Source organism: Bison bison, unplaced genomic scaffold (genome assembly GCF_000754665.1).
Source record: "Bison bison bison isolate TAMUID 2011002044 unplaced genomic scaffold, Bison_UMD1.0 scf7180017864466, whole genome shotgun sequence".
Taxonomy (NCBI): domain Eukaryota; kingdom Metazoa; phylum Chordata; class Mammalia; order Artiodactyla; family Bovidae; genus Bison; species Bison bison.
Genome location: NW_011495027.1, coordinates 12,254,764 through 12,275,807, shown reverse-complemented (window position 1 = coordinate 12,275,807; position 21,044 = coordinate 12,254,764). Strand labels below are relative to the sequence as shown.

The 21,044-nt window shown below is 35.8% G+C and overlaps 1 protein-coding gene across 1 annotated transcript in view; it reads right to left on the bottom strand.

The window, feature by feature from the left end:
• ABCD3 (ATP-binding cassette, sub-family D (ALD), member 3) overlaps window positions 1-21,044 on the bottom strand; it is an 89,635-nt gene that overhangs the window by 19,971 nt on the left and 48,620 nt on the right. Inside the window, exons 5-13 of the mRNA XM_010860480.1 lie at window positions 14,018-14,087; window positions 12,566-12,663; window positions 12,090-12,213; window positions 9,448-9,504; window positions 7,042-7,184; window positions 4,055-4,124; window positions 1,776-1,845; window positions 1,587-1,684; window positions 1,383-1,474 (exon numbers count right to left, since the gene is read on the bottom strand). Of these exons, the coding sequence (XP_010858782.1) occupies window positions 1,383-1,474; window positions 1,587-1,684; window positions 1,776-1,845; window positions 4,055-4,124; window positions 7,042-7,184; window positions 9,448-9,504; window positions 12,090-12,213; window positions 12,566-12,663; window positions 14,018-14,087 (822 nt within the window). The remainder of the gene's footprint in view (window positions 1-1,382; window positions 1,475-1,586; window positions 1,685-1,775; window positions 1,846-4,054; window positions 4,125-7,041; window positions 7,185-9,447; window positions 9,505-12,089; window positions 12,214-12,565; window positions 12,664-14,017; window positions 14,088-21,044) is intronic.

Here is a 21,044-nt window from a genome sequence, read left to right as displayed (position 1 = left end):
ATACACATTTTACTATTATGGTTTAGTGGGAGAGCAGGAAGATGGGGCTAAAAAAGAGGTCTCATAGGATCCCACCTCAACAGATACTGACTTTATTAATAGGCAAGTCAAGAAGGTTGTCTGCCACTAGGACTTTAAGGAATTTTCCAGTAAATACTAAAAAAGGACACATGCTAGTGGCATTTCAGGGTTCGTGAAGCACGAACCCTGAGTTCCTGCTGGGGTGAGCTACGCAGCCTTGGATAAAGCTGGCCTTTCTCTCTGAGGACATCATTTATTTTAAGTATGCCATATGCACACTACTTTCCTGCAAACAGGGAAGAACTGGGGAGATCCTTCTCCTTCTTCCTCTGAAGAGGGGAAAAGATGAAGTGTTCTTAACATTAGAGAGAAATCACTGTGGTGATAAGAGAGAAAGCACAACTACTGACAAGTTGAAAAGTATGAATGGCATGACAGCCAAGGAGAAAGCATTCTAACCAGAGAAGCAAACAGAGTTGTCCTGTGAATAACAAGCAGAAACCTCCTAAAGGAATGGAAGCATCCTCTACGCCAAGAAATGTAAAGGCATGAGGAAGTTATTAACAAGTTGGAAGAAATTCAGCATTCTCAAGAACGATTCCGCACAATAGTCACAGCTTCTTCTATCCTGTCATGAAGACCTTAACTGCTAAAGGAGTAGAGAAGAAGGAATAGAGGAAATAACGCAAATTAATCACAGGCCTGGAAAAGATCCAAAGTCATTCAACTTCTTCAGATAACCTGAAACTTAAGGCTTTTTTACATTATGTGCTGTCTTAAATATCATACCAAGCCCTTTATACTAAACTTTGAAATTCTGAAATATTTAATTCCATTTGATGGTCTAAGAATAATTTTACCAGACACCTTGACCAGTTTACAACTGGACTTAGAGCTACCACAAGGTAACTTTTCTTTTTTTTTTCAATTAAAATAAATTTCATCCTTGCTTATGCATTACCAGTACCAAAGACCTAAGGGGAAGAAATCTCTGGTAGGGGACAAAAAAGTCCAAATGAAAAAATTTTATTCACTAACTTAATTTTCTGTAAACTAAGGAAAGACTGCCATGATTCAACATTTCCCATCTTACTGAATACCAGTATTCACAGAGCAGACAGCTTGAGAACAACTAACCTAGTTTAAGGCTCAAAACAGCTATCTTAAAGAAACATGAAAAGCACACTATCAGAAAAAAATCTTCCTAATTTTCTATCAAAACCAGCTTCCAAGAGTAGGAAATATGGGGATTCAGGTGCTCCTTATCTCAACCTCAACTGGTCACAATCATTAAGGATAACATCTTAAAAAAAAAAAAAAAAGATTCTCTGAGTTGCTCAGTATTACAAATCTTAACTCACCCAGCCAATCGAGTCATTTCACGGCCAGCCAAAACTATTCGACCCAGAGCCTGAGACATTCGCAAAAGCATTCTTCCACTTTGGTAGTAATCCTGAAATAGAAAGAAATATTAGTTTTCACTTGTATTTCGAAGATTACAACTAGCTGTTTAAAATTTTTGTTTTTAAGATTTCAGTTGAGTCTGACTACCATTACCACTTTACCTCCAGAAGCTCCGAGTGTGAGCTCTTAAGGTGTCGAGGGTGAGCCAAGTCTAAGAAAGGACGACTGACCACTAGGTACCCGACCACAGTGGCGAGGTCTGAAACCAAACAGTTAAGACTGAAAAACATCAACACCACCTCACTTGCCCCACAAATTCCATTCTACTATCTCTTTTAAAGCATACTTACATTTGGCAATTATGCTGTCAATGAAGCCCATAGAAAACCGAAACAAAATGAAATTATGTAGGTGCTCCACCTGACAGAAAGCAAAAACAAAATATATATATATACTTCCAATGTATTAGGAAAAATTAATCCACCATGAGGACACAAGAAACTGTATAATTTATGCATTCAACAAATATTTACTGAGTACCTATAATTTCTGATTACATTATACATCACATTTCATTGAGCACAATGCTGATCACAGAACAGGTGCCAAACAAAGCCTTCATGAACCCATTTTTATGCAAACAGAGTGGAAAACATAAAGAATATGTGTGTGGCGTCCCTTGCATGAACTAGTACAATGATACTGTATTCATAATACTGTCGGATACATATAGGCAAAAATTGATAATCAAGACAAACAAAAAACAGAAACAGATAATTTAGGTGAAACCAGCTGTCTGGAAATAGCATTCAATGCTTTACTTTAGTTGGAAACACCTGATCTTTCGCTAAGACTTGTACTACGTTCAATTTGAGCCAAGTGCTAATGTAACACCTCATAACTTGAATCTGTAGTTTTAATCTCAGCATGCATTACCCCAAAATTGCAAATCTAAAAATGTATTTTATTCTGCATTTTTAATGTTCTTGACTTTTTCATCTATCAGATTACTCAGGCCCTGCATGATCTGCCACTGGGCTCTATCTTCAACCTCATCTGCTTCTACTTTGCTCTTTCTCACTGAGCTCCAGAAATACTGGTTCCTCAAACATGCTTCTGCCTCAGGCCTTTGCTCGCCTTGTTTCCTCTGTCAGGATTACTGATTTCCAGATATAAATGCCACCTTCAAGAGAGACTTTCTTGTCATCCTAAATTGCTTGGCAACAGCCCCCATCACACTCTACCACTTTATCCCATTTTATTTCTGGTCACAGAATTCACTATGACCTGAAAGCATATAAAATATGTTTACTTGTTTATATCCCCCCCACTAAAATGTGGGTTTCCTGAGTACAAGGTAGCTTGCTCTTAATATCTTCTGCAAAAGAGCAATGGCTGGAACATTTATTCAGTGAATGCCAGATGTTACATATTGAGCTCAGCGATGAAGACGCAACAGTGAATAAAAAGACAAGGTTCCTGAGCTCATGGAATTTACATTCTAATGAAGAAGACAACCAGTAAAAAACCAAAATAATTAGAAATTGTAATGAATGCTTTTAAGAAAAACAGATCATTAAAATGGGAAGTAACTGGTGAAGGTCACTTTAGATGGATTAATCAAAGAAGACATGGCCTCAAAAGGTGTTAACTTTGGGGCTGAACTCTAATGCAAAAGCATGGGCAAGCCACGTGAAGAGTGAACTAGTTAACAGCAGTCCCTTAGACAATTACCGTAAATGCATTTTATCAGTGAACGCTATCAAATTTCAGTCATGTTAAACATAAAACAGACAAAAATTCAATTTCTTTAACCTTAATTTAAATAATTTAAAATAACAACTTCTTTAACCTTTAAAAATCACCTCAAATATGTATTTGATTTCAAAACTTTCCACTAAAATGTAAGCTCCTTAAAGGCAGGATTTGGTCCATTACACACCACTGTCACCTGGACACGCAAGACCCCTTTAGATGGTGCTCCGTATCTTCTGAATGAATAATCAACAAAATTAACTAAATTCAAATCTTCCCCGTGGCAAGTAGATAAAAACCCAAGCATAGTTTGCATACTGTTTACATAAGAAACAATGTTTATATTCTAAGTAAAAGGCCAGCAAACTATGATCCACAGTTCATATCCAGCCTGCCACTTACTTCAGTAAATAAAGTTTTATTAGAACATACCACATCCATTCATTTACATATGGCTACTTTGAAGGAGAGAGTTGAATAGTTGCAAGAGAGACCATAGGGCCTGAAAAGCCTAAACCATACATGGTACTTATCGTGCCCACTACAGAAAATGTTTGCTGAACTGTGCTCACAGTATTCCCAGAAATACTACAGAACAAATCCTTTCTGTAATTATCACTAAGTTTATCATTAAATAAGACTCCTAAGTAACCACTTCAAAAATACATGATAATTATTTTAATAAATCTACCCATTTTTATAACTGGGCAACTTAACGTATTGGTTTGATAGTTTTTAGGAAAACACAGCATAAAAATTCTTTATAGCTATTTAAAAATAAATCTTTTAAAGATTAAAGGTATATATGTATCCTGGCACAGGTCAAGATTTTTTTTTTCCATACATACATGAGCCTCCAACATGTTTATCTTACCAGTTTTTGGAAGACTGAGTGGATTGTCTGCTTTTCTCTTTTATTTCCATTGTAAAAGGCAACTTCTTCACTATTAAGGAAAATAATTTAGCAATTAGTTTTAATGCTACTTAAGCCTAGAAAATAACTTAAAATACCATATTTATTGACTAAATATTTGTATATAAACGAACACTCTGTGACTAACAGTTTATTGGGTACTTCTCAAGCCATGATCTATACATAGCTCAACTGATCAGAGCACAGTTACACCTGTACTGATACACCTGACTGCATCACAGGCTGCACTCTGGACACGAGTTGCATATCCCACATGTAGCCTGGCTGGAAAAGATGTGCTGAGCTAGTTCTCAGAAAAGTGAATAAAGAAACAAGAAGGAAGATACCATGACATATAGGAAGGCAGGACTGGGACAGCCATCTCAGATTACAAACTGAGCCAGAAGGGAAAGGAGACAACAAGAGTTAGGAAAAAAACAGGTAGTGATGCATGACATATAGCCTTTAAAGGACAGAAAAACAAATTAATTCCTCCCCGCCTGACAGTTGCCAGCTCCCAGGAGGCCTAGCTGCACAGTTGTCCTTATTCTTGGAACCCCACCATATCCTCACAACAATTCCTCTTTCCCTGAGCTGATCTGAACGGGTACACAGGGGCCACAACAATCTTAACTAGGAAAAAAGGGCATTTTATGAGTGAAGAAAGGTTTAGTGTAGTTAATGTGCAGAAGTCATGCAGCTGACAAGCTAAACAGCTGAGATTATAACTTGTATCTGACCCTAACATCTAGTTTTCTACTCTACCCAGATTGATGCAAACTGTCTCAGCAAAGTACCTCTTACAGCAGAGGAAAGGAAAGATTTACATGCGAGTCTAGAAGGCAAAGTTAAAACACAATATTTCTTAAAAGTCTCTTCCCCCGCCTCAAAAATTTATGTGAACATTATATTCTAGTCTAAAATGTACCTGTATTTTTTTTGCATCATAAAAACAAGGTAGCCCTTACCTCAATACCTTTAAGTAAATTAACTTTCCATATAGTTGCATCATGTTTGACTAGCCTTTCCCAGTTTCCTTTACACAATAATAGCCCCAAGGAGAAGGCAATGGCATCCCACTGCAGTTCTCTTGCCTGGAAAATCCCATGGATGGAGGAGTCTGGTAGGCTGCAGTCCATGGGGTCGCTAAGAGTCAGACATGACTGAGCGACTTCACTTTCACTTTTCACTTTCATGCATTGGAGAAGGAAATGGCAACCCACTCCAGTGTTCTTGCCTGGAGAATCCCAGGGACGGGGAAGCCTGGTGGGCTGCCGTCTATGGGGTTGCACAGAGTCGGACACGACTGACACGACTTAGCAGCAGCAGCAGAGAGCCCCAGGGTATCAGAATCCTAGTTTAACACAATTCTGTACCTAAAATTTCTTAATTCCTTCTACCTCCTCCACACATTTAAGTCCATTGAGAAAGACAAGGTGAGAACCCTACTTCTCCTGAACATTTTATCCTAAACTTAAAACCTGAAAGCTCAGAACTTCCACAATACTAACAACTGCCTATTCAGCATCTTTTCTCTTCCATATCCTTCCTCCTAAGAGAACCCCAATTTTCTTAAAGTTTTGTATCCTTTTCTAGGCACCCAAGTGGTTGAGGAACAGCCTCAAGCCCCAATCCAAAGGGGAAAGAGTTCCAACTGATCTAAGCCAGTGACTTCGCTGTAACTGCTTTAGTGATAATTCTGGCCAATGAGATGTGAAAAGAAAGTTGTTGTGGGGGCTTCCCACTCTCTTAAAGAGACGGCAAAAGTGGCTGCTTTTGTTTCTGGGCTTTTTGCAGGAGACGAGGGCTGGTGGGGCTCGATCTAGAACTGCTTTTGCCATCCTATGATCAGAAAAATAATTAGCCAGAGGAAAGGGGGAACATATAGAGGAGGACAGAGTCAGGAGAAGAGTCAGACACCCTGAGCATGCTGTGCCTGGAGCTGGTCCATCTTAAGAGTTTTTATGTGAAGTAGTAAATGTCCTTATTGTTGGAGCCACCCGAGTCAGGGTTTTCCGTTTCTTGCATTGGAAAACATCCTAGCTAATAGCTCTTTCATTCACTTGGCAAATCACCTCTGTACAAAACCTTTTATTCTTCTGCCTCCCTACAACACAAAAAGCCTATTTAAAACCAGTAAGTACTGTTTTATCAATCCAAGGAAATAAAGGAAAAAGGAACTTTTAAAAGACCATTTCCTAAATAATTCTGTAATGCCAACAGGGTAGTAAATAAATATGACTCAAAATGACTTAAGGTTGACAGATCATCAATACATGAGAAAATTTATTGAGTACCTGCTACACATTAAAAACAGTGCTGGAAGTTTTATATATATCATATTAGTCCTCACGACAACCCTGAATTAGCTACCTAGTATAAATAAGAAAAATGAAACTATAAATAACTTTCCAGAAGTCATATATTATATAATTGATAGGTGGAGAAGGTAGATTTGGAAACTAGGCAGGCTGGCTCTAAAGCCCAATACTTCTCCCTACTTTGGATTTTCAAACTATCTGGAAAATAGACAGAGACACATGCAACGAGACTGCATTAACTTTGAGTGCTCCAAATATAGACTCAAACAAAAAATACTTGTGGATAAACTGAGATAAAATTTTCTCTGAAGAAGTAAGTAAATTTGAATTAAAATTTCTGACTTTGCTTTATGTGAAATTAACAGAAAATTAGCCAACAGAAGACACGAAGAGGTCAATCAGGGATACTAAATAGTTAATAAGAAAAAGGGTTAGAAATGTAGTTATTAAGATTACTTAATAAAACCAATATCCTTCATAATGTATATTTTCAAAAGAAGTAAATACACAGAGACATAATTTCAGTAACAGCGTTACTAGATTTTTTGGAGTTGGCTTACATGACTTCAATATCCACACAAAGGAATTTTTAGTACAGTTAAATACATTTAATACATTTGTCCTTACCTGTTTGTGATGAGCCGAGAATTAACGTATCTATACTCTCCTTCAAGTTTTTGCTCAGTTATTGTCATCTTACCAATGGGTCGTCTAATTCGAGTTAGGAATAGCCCAGAAACAAGCAAGTAGGCCATCATGCTTGCTGGGCCCTGATATTATTAGGAGAGAAAGATATACAAAGATCAAGGATATCATAAATTCACTGAATGCAACATGCACAATTTATAATTAACTCCAGTTACCTTGAAAGAAATCACTCTTTTGACTTTTTCCCTTGTTTCTTTTCTAAGAAGATACCCACTGGGCCTCTTTGTTTTCACTACTCATTTACTTCTCCTCCCACCATACATCTCTCCCCCAGCTCTCCCAAATTTGCTCACTTAAAAACTCCTAATTGCAGTCCTCACTCTTTCTACAGCATCTAAAAACTCTTCTGACGGAGCTCTTCTTGATATTCTTGATTCCACAATAATGTGCAGAACTCTCTTTCACCTTCTCACTAGTTAGTATTGCCTGAGGTTTCCTTTTCTTGCTCCCTTTGCCTCCCAAATTTATATCTCTAATCCCATCAGTCCTAGATACTGTTTCCAAATATTTACTGTACATCTTTTGTTTACTTCTCTGTAACCTCAAGCTCAGTTCCCGCAAATGAGCTCAATTTGCCTTTCCCTTCTCCGGCGTCTTGCTTCTAGCTGCCATAATGTGGTAAAGTATCTCCATATGCATTGACCCTTCCAAGAGAGAAGCTTCAAGCTTGCCTTTTCAAACTCTTCATTCCCATATATATCCTTATGTTCTGCCATACTGAAATAATTGTTTCCTGAACATGCTACTCAGTGAAGTTGTTCTTCTGTCTAGCAAGCCTGACATATCTAAAAAAGTCTGACTTATCCTCAAAGCAGCTCCAGTATCACCTCCAATTCTTCTGGACACTAAAGACATTATTCACTTCCACTACTGGGCTTATCACTCTCCATTACAACTGTTTGACTATCTATTCTTTCACCAGATCATAACTCCTCTTCAGTAGGAACTGTGTCTTACTCATCTTTTTATTCAGACAGTGTATATGGAATATAGCATATATTAAATTGGAATATGGTGTGTATTATTTTTAAATTCAATGTGACTGATTCAATGCTTTTCAATAATTACTAGAGGTACGGATAAAAGAGATAACTAAAGCATAGTCTCTAATTCTAAGAAATACAAAATTAGAAAATAAGAATATATGGAGACATTTTTAAATATAAATATAATACTTAAGTGTTATAAACATGTAATAAGTACCATAAAAAGTTATACCAATAAGAGGCATTAAGACTATTTACATATTTATAGTAAAAACAAGTTATAAAAATGATTTAACCCAACTTATGAGGTATCAAAAGGTTAGGAAGACAGACAAGAACATTAAAATAAAAAACTATTTTCCCCAATGTTTTGAAATGGAACAAAAGTCACTATATAAATTATTTATTAATAACCACAAAAATATATACATAAATATGTATATATATATACATAAAACAACCAAATTATTATATGATTGTGTTATAAATATATAACAATAATCTTACATATTAAATGACTAAAGTTAGACTTCAATAAGAATACTCAGAACATTTAAAGATCTTATCAACACAAATGTCAAAGAGACCTAATAAGATGACCTCATGGGACAGTCAACAATTTATATTATTATAAAATACTGTTAAAACTGTTATAGTCATTCTAAATGTAATTAAACATTCATATTTCATATTAAAATAGCTGTCTCCAAATCTCTTTTTAGGCACTGAAATAAAAAAGAAAGTGAAAGTCGCTCAGTCGTGTCTGACTCTTTGCGACCCCATTGACTATACATACAGTCCATGCAATTCTTCAGGCCAGAATACTGGAGAGGGTAGCCTTTCCCTTCTCCAGGGGAGCTTCCCAACCCAGCAGTCGAACCCAGGTCTCCCACATTGCAGGCAGATTCTTTATCAGCTGAGCCACCAGGTAAGCCCAGGAATACTGGAGTGGGTAGCCTATCCTTTCTCCAGGGGATCTTCCCAACCCAGGAATCAAACCGGGGTCTACTGCATTACAGATGGATTCTTTACCAGCTGAGCTACCAGTGAAGCCCCTTTTAGGCATTACCTTGCAACAATAAATACAGGTGTGTTCAATGTTTAAGCATTTCTGGTTATTAAAACCACAAAAATTTTCTAAGTGTCTGGCTTAAGAAAAACTGAAAAGCTGAATCAGAAAACTTTAAAAATCTCTAGTAGAGTATTATTTTATAACCAGACTTTATTAGCTACACTTGTAAAATCACACTCTTTGAGATACATAAAAATTCCAACAAACCATCCAGCTATTCACAGCACAGTATTAAAGCAATTTAAAAGACAGAAAAAGTAAACTCACCTGAGCTCCTATTGCACTGGTTAACCTGAAGATATACAAAACTATGTCTAAAAATGGCTGTAAAATAAACATCAGAAGGCACAGAATTAAAAAGAACAAAACTGCCTACACTGATAGCTAATAAGCATGTTAAATACACAATGCTAGTCAACATTTAACACATAATTGTCAACACGTAGAGTTCTCACTATGTACAAGGTACTGTACAGTACGTAGCTCGATGAATACATAAAAGACACAATTCTTATTCTCAAGAAGCTCAAAATGGAGACAGCCTGACCAATGTCTACTGACCATCAATTAGGGAAAATATTTACCACTTTCCATCAACTAAGATAGCTCTACTGTGACAACTAACCATTACTTACTTAGCAATTTCTTAATGTACTATAAAGATGCAAGAAAATGATCTGAGTTATAACCCCAAATCTACTATCTGTTTTTCTGGTTTCTATATATCTTCATCTGAAAAATGAGAGACTCTTTCTGCTCTTGATGTTAGACTTTACCACAACATCTATATGTTGAAATACATTGAGTAAGTTTATAAATCTTAATTTTATGATCTAAAACTCAAGCTCCTAAAACTAAAATAACATTAATTTACTGCTCTTCACATAGAGACAATTTAATTGACATACCAAAAGTTGTACATGTTTTGAAGTGTTTTTCAAGAAACCCAAATCGTGTTCATTTAAGTCCATAGCCACCTTTTCTAATATCTATATCATTACTAGGATAGGTGGGTTGGCTCATAATTGGCTTGTACTAAGATGAACCTTTTCTTTCCTGTCTTATGAACTATCAAGAAGTTAGGCATACTTACGTATACATATAAAGTTCAAGTGCACTTAAATTACTGACAAAAATAATGATTCAGTTTAAGTCAGAGTTCAAACAATTACATATTTTATAAAGTAAATATACTATAGTATATAGCACCACTACAATTAGTTAATATGCTAACATTTTTCTTTATTGCAGATGTGATAAGTCCTGAGCTATGGACTAACTCAAGTGCCAAGATGTAATAAAGAATACACAACAAGGTCTACAAAATTACCAGAATAATATATACAGCATCTCTCCTTCCCGACCCCAACCACCACACACACATGGAGAACAAACTTTAAAATGTGGTAAAAGGCAGAGGAAAAAGGCAGCTGGATTACCGAGCAATTTGTTGCTACCTCAGTTTCTAGAGTTTGGATCAGTAAAGACTTAAAGAAAGAGCTAAATAAAGGACAAAGTTTGGCATGAAGTGAAAAAGGCATCTTAGTAGTAGGCCTATCAAGAGGGGTAAAGTTCTTGTGAATACACATTACTTTTCTAACACCTGCCTGTACTTCTTCGTCCACATGGCTGAAGAGGAAGTATTCCTAGTCTTCCATTGTGACCCAGCGCCTTGTATACAGTTTTCTGTCTCAAGACTGGATACGTGGATTAACTGTGGCCCAAGGCAAGATACTATAAGTGGTCCTCTTTGAGACAAGTTCCGACCACAGATCAAGAGCAGTCGTGTGGATCAGATGGGAAATGGGGCATCTGAGAGGAAGAGGGGGAGGCGGTAATGCTAAGCAGAAATCTTCAAGATGACCACTGCATTTCCCAGCTAATGCAGGAAGTAAAGGCAAAGAAAATGGCTTCACGAGAAAATCACAGCAAAAACTGTAAGGATGGTGAGATAAGAAGAATAAGTAAGAGCTGATATAACCATCATGAAGAACACTGGTTAAGGTCAGAGTCAAAAGCTCTGGCAATATTCTGGAAAGGGGGAAAAACAGTAATTAGAAAAATTGAAATATACTAATATCTTGTGAAAATTTTTTGACTATTAATTAAATGAGCTATTAGAATTAGAAATACTGAAGTGGAGAAATGGGTAGGAAGACATCCACTGTGTATATGTACCACTGCTTTCTTATCCATTCATCTGCTGATGGGCATCTAGGTTGCTTCCATGTCCTGGCTATTATAAACAGTGCTGTGATGAACATTGGGGTACACGTGTCTCTTTCCCTTCTGGTTTCCTCAGTGTGTATGCCCAGCAGTGGGATTGCTGGATCATAAGGCAGTTCTATTTCCAGTTTTTTAAGGAATCTCCACACTGTTCTCCATAGTGGCTGTACTAGTTTGCATTCCCACCAACAGTGCAAGAGAGTTCCCTTCTCTCCACACCCTCTCCAGCATTTATTGCTTGTAGACATGGATTGCAGCCATTCTGACTGGCGTGAAATGGTACCTCATAGTGGTTTTGATTTGCATTTCTCTGATAATGAGTGATGTTGAGCATCTTTTCATGTGTTTGTTAGCCATCTGTATGTCTTCTTTGGAGAAATGTCTATTTAGTTCTTTGGCCCATTTTTTGATTGGGTCGTTTATTTTTCTGGAGTTGAGCTGTAGGAGTTGCTTGTATATTTTTGAGATTAGTTGTTTGTCGGTTGCTTCATTTGCTATTATTTTCTCCCATTCTGAAGGCTGTCTTTTCACCTTGCTAATAGTTTCCTTCGTTGTGCAGAAGCTTTTAAGTTTAATTTTTTTAATAAAAGCATTAAATACTTATAGGCTGCTGTCATGTTCATCATATACATTTGCTTAGATTCAAAATTTAGCAAATTAACAACAAAAACAGACACACTTACCTTACTAAGATTTGAATACAGATCAACTACACTGTTACAAAACTTTTCCACATCTTGTGTAAGTAGCTGGTCTGGATTAGCTATTCTGTTGTCCAGATTTCCCATTTTATAATATGTGAAAGCTCTAAAATAACAAGAAGATGATTTTAAAACAAATGATTCTAAAAAACAACAACAAAAATATCATGTTATACTATGTAGTACAAATTTGTAGAAACAGAAAACTTTGGAGCTAGAAGAGGACCTAAAGATTGCCCTAATTTATTTTAGAGATGAAGATCCCAGTCTAGAGAAGGATGATTTGCCAGTTAATGGAAGTCAGGATTAGATTCCAAATAGTTGAGATCTTTCCATATATGCTTCTGGTTCAAGAGCAATTCACTTGAAAAACATATCTAATAAAAAAGAAAGACTTCTATATCTCATTATCATAAGTATTATTTTTATTTTTAGTATAAAATTAGGTTATCACTTACTGGAGATATTCCTCATAGAGGTACTTGGTTAATCTTACTCGGAAGCACAGTTTGAGCTCATTTAACCCAAACTTCAAGAAGTTATTAACCAGAGAAATCTAAAACAAACAAACACACATTATTAGTTTTGCTTCATTTCTGCTTACGAAATCATAATTTATTTTCCTATCATTGGCTTTGTCCCCAAATCCTATAATTTTTTAATAACTGATAGTTTGAATTGATATAATTCAGTTTTTACTTAACAGTCCCAAACACACAAAGAGAATATGCTACATCAAATGCAATTAGCTATTACCCTTTACTTGAAAATTAATTTTAAAATATATTAGTATTAATTATGAAAAGAATCTTGCAACTATTTGTGGTGGGGAAGGTGTGTATAAACAAACAAAAGGCCAAATTTGTCACCTGTTTATTCAATGTAAAGAACTTGCTTCAGGAGTACTGACATTTATGCTTAGTATATCTTTTCTTTGCTACTACCAGCACTACAACCCTAGCTAATGGGATTCTATACACACCACATTTGCATCTGTTAAAAAAAATACCATAAGTTTTACACCAATTAACGCCATTTTCTAGATTATTTCTGGAGTCACCTTTACTCTTTTCCACCACTATATTAAAATTAATTTTTCCATAGTTCTAAAGTCACATTTACATAAAAATTTTGTGAAGAAAACACTGGTCTGCTGAATCTTAATCTTTGATTGACACCAATGCTGCTTAATTTTCTCTTTTAGAAGGATTTCCATGTATGACTATCCTCAAGCTTTATTAAATCTGACATATTTTCTAATAATTAGATTTTACAATCAAGTAAATTTTACAATCAAGTTCCTCCCTATTACTCTCACACAAAAAATACTAAAATTCTTATTGTGCCAATAAAATACTCAAGCTAAGAAAATTACTTATGATTTGGACCACTTATCTTTATTTTTAGTAAATCCACGCAATAAATTCCAATTCAACTTAAATCACGTTAGTGGTTCAAGTAACAGTGTATAGCCCACATCAATGACTCTCAACCAGGATTTCTGCCCTCAGCTCACTGCCTCCACAACCTCACCTTAGCCCTCACAGGACATCTGGCAATGTTTGGAGACACTGAAGACATTTTTTGTTGTCACAGCTTGGGGAGGGATACTATTTCCATCCTGTTTACTATGTTACTATGAGAAACTCTGGCCTAACGGTCAGAAAACATCATCTCCAGTTGTACATACCCACATATGATGCAAAGAAATTGATCCAAGCATAATTCCTTTAAGTTTTTCCATCTAGTATAAAGGTTTGCATTGATACATTTCCTATAAGTTACAAAACTAAACTTGAAAAAATTTAGCATATAAATCTTTAAAGAACTTAATAAGTAAAAATCCTTAAAAGATTTTAGTAAGATGCAATTTTTTTCTATGTAAAAATTTTTAAAGATATAACACTTACGAGAGGCATAGCAGCGATGAAGTTGAATAAGTATTTCTTGAAATCTTTTCTGCTACGACCAATGATACCACTGCAAACCACCACATGCAATGCATTAGTTGCAAAAGAAGCAATATTTGTCACACACAAAAAAACTCTGTAAATCTCTAAAATTATTTTTGGAAAAGTTTATTGAATCAAATGAATCAATAAAAAAAAAAGATGCTAAAGTCATTTTCTAACAAAAGCTTGAACTTTTGAAATTTTACCATTTTAAACAGCTTGCCTGGAAATCACTCTATAAATGGCAAAATTAAATAAGACTGACAGCTAGTTCTTTCCCTCATAAAAATGATAATTAAACAGCAGGCTTAATTAAGCAGTCACAAAAGGGGTTTTATATGGTGAAACAATTAACTTTACAGACCCAGGAGTGGATTACTGTGGATAAAACAAACTAGTATTTGTTTGTTTTAAATATTTTAACATACTGATTGTCATTTGTATGAACTAATGGCAGAGAGACAGACTAATGAGAGATCAGTAAACCCTTCTTAGCTTTGCAGGCCGTAAGGTCTCTGCTGCAACTACTCAATTCTGCTATTGGAGAGCAAAAACAACTAAGAAAGTAATAGTTGTAAGAAAATTTTATCAAAACAGATGATAGTGGGATTTCAATGAAACAAGATCTTCTATCTGTTTTTAATTTATTTAAAATATTTACTGTTTTTAAAATATCCACTAAGAATTTATTTAAAGGATTCTGCTACTTTTAACCTAGAAAGCCATGATGTCATTATAAGTAAAGGATCTTTGACTACCAAATGCGCTAGTGCAAAAATAGAATTTGATCATGTACTCTTCTTCCAAATAATACTAATATTCCCCAAAGCAAATTAAATATATTTTTAAAAACAATTGTGCTAAATGATTCAAACCTAGCTACACACACACACACACACACACACACACACACACACACAAATGACTGGGATACACACTGACAGAGAAATAATTTGCTTTTTATGAGGGAGTAGGTGAATAATGCCAAGTAACATCAACTGATCTTTTAGGGCAAAAAAAATCCACGGTCAAAGAAATTTGGGAAAACCTGAGTTAAAGCTAACAAATTTCTTTACCAAAGAGCCTCTCAAAGCTCTCAAGTATACTATACACTATAAAACTCTCTGAGATAGTTTTGTAGCACTGTAGCATTTCCTTCGCCATAGCTAAGATTCCCAAGAACATATTTTGGGAAATGTTACTCTAGACCAATAGAAAAATTAATGATCCAATCTTGACATAGCTGCTAAAAATTTAAAAAGAAAAAAATTTAAGCTGAACTAGAAAGAAGTTACAATAGAACCACACAAAAATGTTGTCTACAGCAATAAGAATATTAGAGATGAGAAGCAATTAAGACAGTACAAAAGTTTAGAGGTTTAAATTAAAACTGAACCAAATTTCACATAAAATCAAAGTGCTTTAGTGCTGCCCAAGCTGTGAAACACACAAGATTATCAAACACTGGTAAAGCACATGCCATCATTCAGCAATGGTTTACCATTGGAGTAGCAGCTATAAATTTAAAAAATGGTTTCTTGAATAAAGCTTTATTTCTGCTTATTATTCCGCTGCAAAAGAAAAATAATCATCAATAAAGAGTAATTTTACAGTAGTCCCAATCATAACTACTTCTAAAACATATAGGAATTAAGATAGTTTGGTAATTTTAAAATGTTACTTACAGCCAAGTGGGTGTAAATAAAATATACATTTATGATTGCATATGGCAGTATAGAGGAACACAATTTGCCAAAATGCACCTCTTTGGCCTCAGGCTAGTTTTAGGCTGATTATTTTTAAGAAACAGAAGTGTCAGGAAGCCTTTCTTGTTTGCCTTCCCCTTAGCTACCTAAAGAATTTACAAAAAAGGGCCTGCTCCCAGGACAGAGCTCTGACCACATATATCTGCAAAGCACATGGGCCAAATGTGCTGAGCGAATCAGATATCAGAGTCCACTCTGAGTCCACTCTAAGTCTGGGCCACAAGGCCCAACAAACATTTGTTTACCAAACATTTACTTTTCCGTCTTCATGTAAATTGCTTGTCTCCCCTGTAAAGCCCCAAACCACTACCCCTAACACCCTCTTCTGTTTTTAGCTGAAGATGGTCTTTAAGATGAGGGCTTTGGCCATTTTGGAGAGTTACTAAGTTCTCCAGGGTCTCTCCCATGTATATATGTTATTAAAATTTTGTTTCATTTTCTCCTGTTAATCTGTCTCATGTCAATTTAATTCTTAGATCAGCCAGAAAAACCCAGGAGAGTACAGGAAAATTTCTTCCTCTCTAGCAACAGCAACAAGATATGAAGGATTACCTTCCATATCATAGAACTGTCAATCTCTACCTATGCTATTAAAATTTGCCCCGTTCCAAAGACATCAGTTATAAAGGATACTAAAATTAAGCACATCAAGGATCATAACAAGTCTCTTTGAGACTCTATTTTAGCAGAAGTGTATATGAATCTAAACACACTTTGGAAGAGTCAAAATGGAAAAGACAAACTTACAATGTAGCTTTAGTAGCAGGTTAAAGAAACGTGTTACTTTTTCAAATCAAATTGTTTTATATTACGAATTCACAGTATCTTAGAACTTTAAGTTTGACCAAATATCAAATATCTCATGCACAGCAGAAGCTCAAAAACATTCAGGAGAAAGTTAACAATTAACTTTTTTTAATTTTTAGAGCAGAGAAAGGTTTATTGCAAGGTCAAGCAAGGAGAATGGGTGGCTCGTGCTTAAAACCCCTGACCTCAACAATTAACTTTAAAACAACTGCTTTAGAACCCATGAGTGTTATGTTAAGAATATAACGAGAAATGGAATATTTCCTGTCATATCAGTAAACAAAGGATGTCACAGTCATCAGCAACTGAAGCCACCACAGATGGTTAAGCTGCTGAGCCCTGAGGGTACTCAGGAAGGAAAGAATACCTGCCATCTAGCAGCCATCAGACTGCAGCTGCTCCCTCAATGAGCTCTGAGGAAAGGAGGCTCAGGATGTGAAAGCAGAACACTGGCCCCAGATAGATGAGGTGCATGTTAAAGGAATGATGAATTTCTGTGAGCCCAGACTCTTGCATTTTCCCATACATAGAAAAGAGCTAAATTCCTTAACTTGGGATATTTGGTTTTCTTTAAGTAACAATAACCTGTTGATGTTCAGACTACCTGCCCTTTGCTGCAAAACTTCTATAGAACCTGGCTCCTCCCCTCGCCTCCTTGGAGCAGTTCTCTCTGCGCCACTGGAGATGCTGTCTCCCAGGTTTGAAGTCCTAAAAATTCCCACTGAATAAAACATAACTCTCAGCTTTTAGGTTAGGAGTAATTTTTTAAGTCCACAATAAGGAGATCCTTGTACTATTCTTGCAACACCTCTGCAAGTTTAAATTACAGGAAAATAATATGCTTCTTAAAACTCTTAAAATTTTTTGTTTTCTTACTTTTTCTACATCTCGTAACTAAATTTTAAAACTGAATACCTAACAAGTTGATTACTCTGGCAGAATTATAAGCTGGCTCATGCTACACAATAATTTCCTCTTATCTATCATCACCAATTAATGCACCACCTACTCTTAGTCTAGTCAAGGCTATGATTTTTCCAGTAGTCATGTATGGATGTCAGAGTTGGACTATAAAGAAAGCTGAGTGCTGAAGAATTGATGCTTCTGAACTGTGGTGTTGGAGAAGACTCTTCAGAGTCCCTTGGACTGCAAGGAGATCCAACCAGTCCATCCTAAAGGAGATCAGTCCTGGTGTTCATTGAAAGGACTGATGTTAAGGCTGAAACTCCAATACTTTGCCCACCTGATGCAAAGAGCTGACTCATTGGAAAAGACCCTGATGCTGGGAAAGATTGAGGGCAGGAGGAGAAGGGGATGACAGAGGATGAGATGGTTGGATGGCATCACCGATTCAATGGACATGAGTTTCAGTAAACTCTGGGAGTTGGTGATGGACAGGGAGGCCTGGTGTGTTGCAGTTCATGGGGTCGCAAAGAGTCGGACACGACTGAGTGACTGAACTGAACTACTCTTAGTAATGCATTTTCTCTAGAGCATTCAGTCTTTGAGAAAATTAAAATAAGCATCTATTTAATTAAAGTTGGAAATCCCTAGTTTAGAAAATTAAAAATTATTCTTTTAGGTTACAAAAACATGAAATCACAAAATCTGAATAAAAGGGAAAAACCTTTTAAAAATAATCTTCTATACTATACCATGATTGTGCAGGGTTCTTTATATGTATCATGTGACATATTCTACATACATATCTAATATAATGTTCACAGTGGATGTAACCTGTTATTTTTGCCACAGGTAATTAATAACACTATAGTTAGGAAGCCTATTTTTATTAATAGATATGGCAGTTAAATAAGTAAAGCCAAAGGAAAAATATATAAAATTCTATAGTTTGTAAAAGGACATATAAGTCTTCTCTATATTAATTACACAAAGGACTCAAATTACTTGTGCACAAAGCTCACAGAAAGAGAAATTAGCAATGAAACTGATCTAGCTAAAGTTGATGTGCTAGCAGCAATAAACAAATACTTCAATTATATTAATGCTTTACTTCTCAGGATTCTTTAGATTTCTTAGGATTCTTTAGAAGATTTCTCACTGGGACACACACACACAAACTGGCCAGACTCTCCCTACAAATCCCCTTCAGGGACACCAGACAATCAACAATCCCACAACTTGGCTTCTGACAAGTTAAATATGAATACATAGCCAAGAGTGACTGCTTGAGGAAAGCTCTAACATGAATGACAAAGATCAGAATAACAAAGGACAGTGAAAGTCAAAGACTTGAAAGAATGACTACCACCAAAAATGAACATTCATACAAAAAGACAATACTTGGAAATAAAACAAAAATTCACTGGATAATAAAAGAAATCTCCTAGAATATACAATAAAATGTCAGAGATGTATATAGAAGAGAAATTACAGTCAGATGATCAGTCCAGGAAGTCCAACACTCAACTAGTAAGAATTCCAGAAAAAGTAAAGAAAAAAAAATGGAGAGGAAGAACTTTTTTAAAAACACAAGAAATTACTTTGGAATGAAGAATGAGACTGAAAGGGTCACAAAGACAAGGAATGCAAAAAAAAATTCACACTAACATTCAGTGAAATGCCTAAACCCTAGCAATACAGAATCAATAATAAAGAAATAATAAAGCTTCCAAAGGGGGTAAAAGCAGATCTGCTACTAAGGGTGGGCAACCAGCACAGGAATGGGCCTAACATGCAATGTGGAAACTGGATCAGTAGTTTCTAACCTTGGCTACACAGTAGGATCACCTGGGATGCTTCAAAAAAGGAATAACTAATTGAATCAGAATCCCGAGGGGTAGGCCCAGGCATTAGTAGTTCTCAAAATTCCCCAGATGAGTCTAATTATTCTGCAGCCAGGGTTGAGAACCACAGAGCCCTATAGAAGACAAAAGGGTGATGCTTTCCACATTCTGACAAAAAGTGATTTCTAATTTAGAATGCATAAATAAAGCTAAATTACCAATCAAGTGTGAGAACAGAAGACTTTATCAGACCTACAAGGTCCCAAAATTTTACTTCCCTTGTAACCTATTCTCAGAAGAAGACTGCATCTGCCAAAAAGACAAAGTAAACTGAGGAAGAGGAAAACCAAAGATCCAGAAGACACGAGTTATTCAATGCAGGAGAGGAAGATGAAAAAAATTCCTAAGATCATGATAAAAGTAAATTCAAACATGACTGCTATTTAGTGGAGCTAAAGCACAATCAATCCTGATGAGAGCAGGAAGACAGAAAACTAACAAGAGGTATGGGGAGGGATGGTAATAGAAATAAAAATCAGTAAGTTATCTGATGTGTTTGGCATATTACAAAATTGAGATTTTAAAGTGTTGACAATAAGCTTGAGCTGAATTAGTAAGTAGGCAAAAAATTAATGTACACAAAAACCTGCAGTTTATAAATGGCAGGAAAAACAAAACGTTGTATGTAAAAGAAACTACCAAAGAGCGTGTGGCTCAGCTGTAAATAATAATCAAAATTATGTAAACAACAAATTTTGATTGAACAAAAAACTGTGGTACAACATTGAGAGAATGAGCATGGACACACGTAGGACTGTAAAAGAGCTAACTCTCCTCTTCTAAGAGATAAAGAAATACACACATAGTGTCTAAAACTGAAAATCTAGAGACACCAATGTAAGTATGTTACAAAGAAATGCAGACAAAGTAAGAGATGAAACAGTAAAAACAGAAGGCAGGCGGCTCCAGGAATCACAGAGGATCGATGGCTTTGTGATTAAGTTCTGTAAGGTTATTTGATATTAAACTATATTCACGTTTTACTTCTTAAGCTATCCATACATTATCTTGATTAAAATAAAAAGCCATAGGGCTAACCAAAGGATTCAGGGAATCCTGAATTGAATACTGGCATCTATACCCCATTGACTACCCTGCCAGGCTCCTCTGTTCACGGAATTCTCCAGGCAAAAATACTGGAATAGGTAGCCCATTCCCTTTTCCAGGAGATCTTCGCAACCCAGGGATTGAACCCAAGTCTCCTTCACTGCAGGTGGATTCTTTACCATCTCAGCCACTAGGAAAGCCCCGGGACACCCATACACGTATTCTAAGGCATGTGGAATTTACACATTCAGAGATCTGTGGTTGGGGCCTTACTCCCATGCAGACAACCTTCTTAGTTTTCCTAGAGACAGGAGTCAGAAAATATCTGCATAAAACATTCTTCCTCTCCTACAAATCCTCTTAAATCAGGAATCAAGGATGTCAAAGAAAAAAAAAACCTTCAAAATTTGGGAGCATTTAAAAATTTTAAGTACTGTCATTTAAAAAGTTATCTTAAATGTTTTAAGAAATTTTCTGATAAAATACTACATGCCAAGAAACAAAATTTCAAGAAAAAATTTTTTACTGACATTCAAATTGGTATTATCACAAGGAATA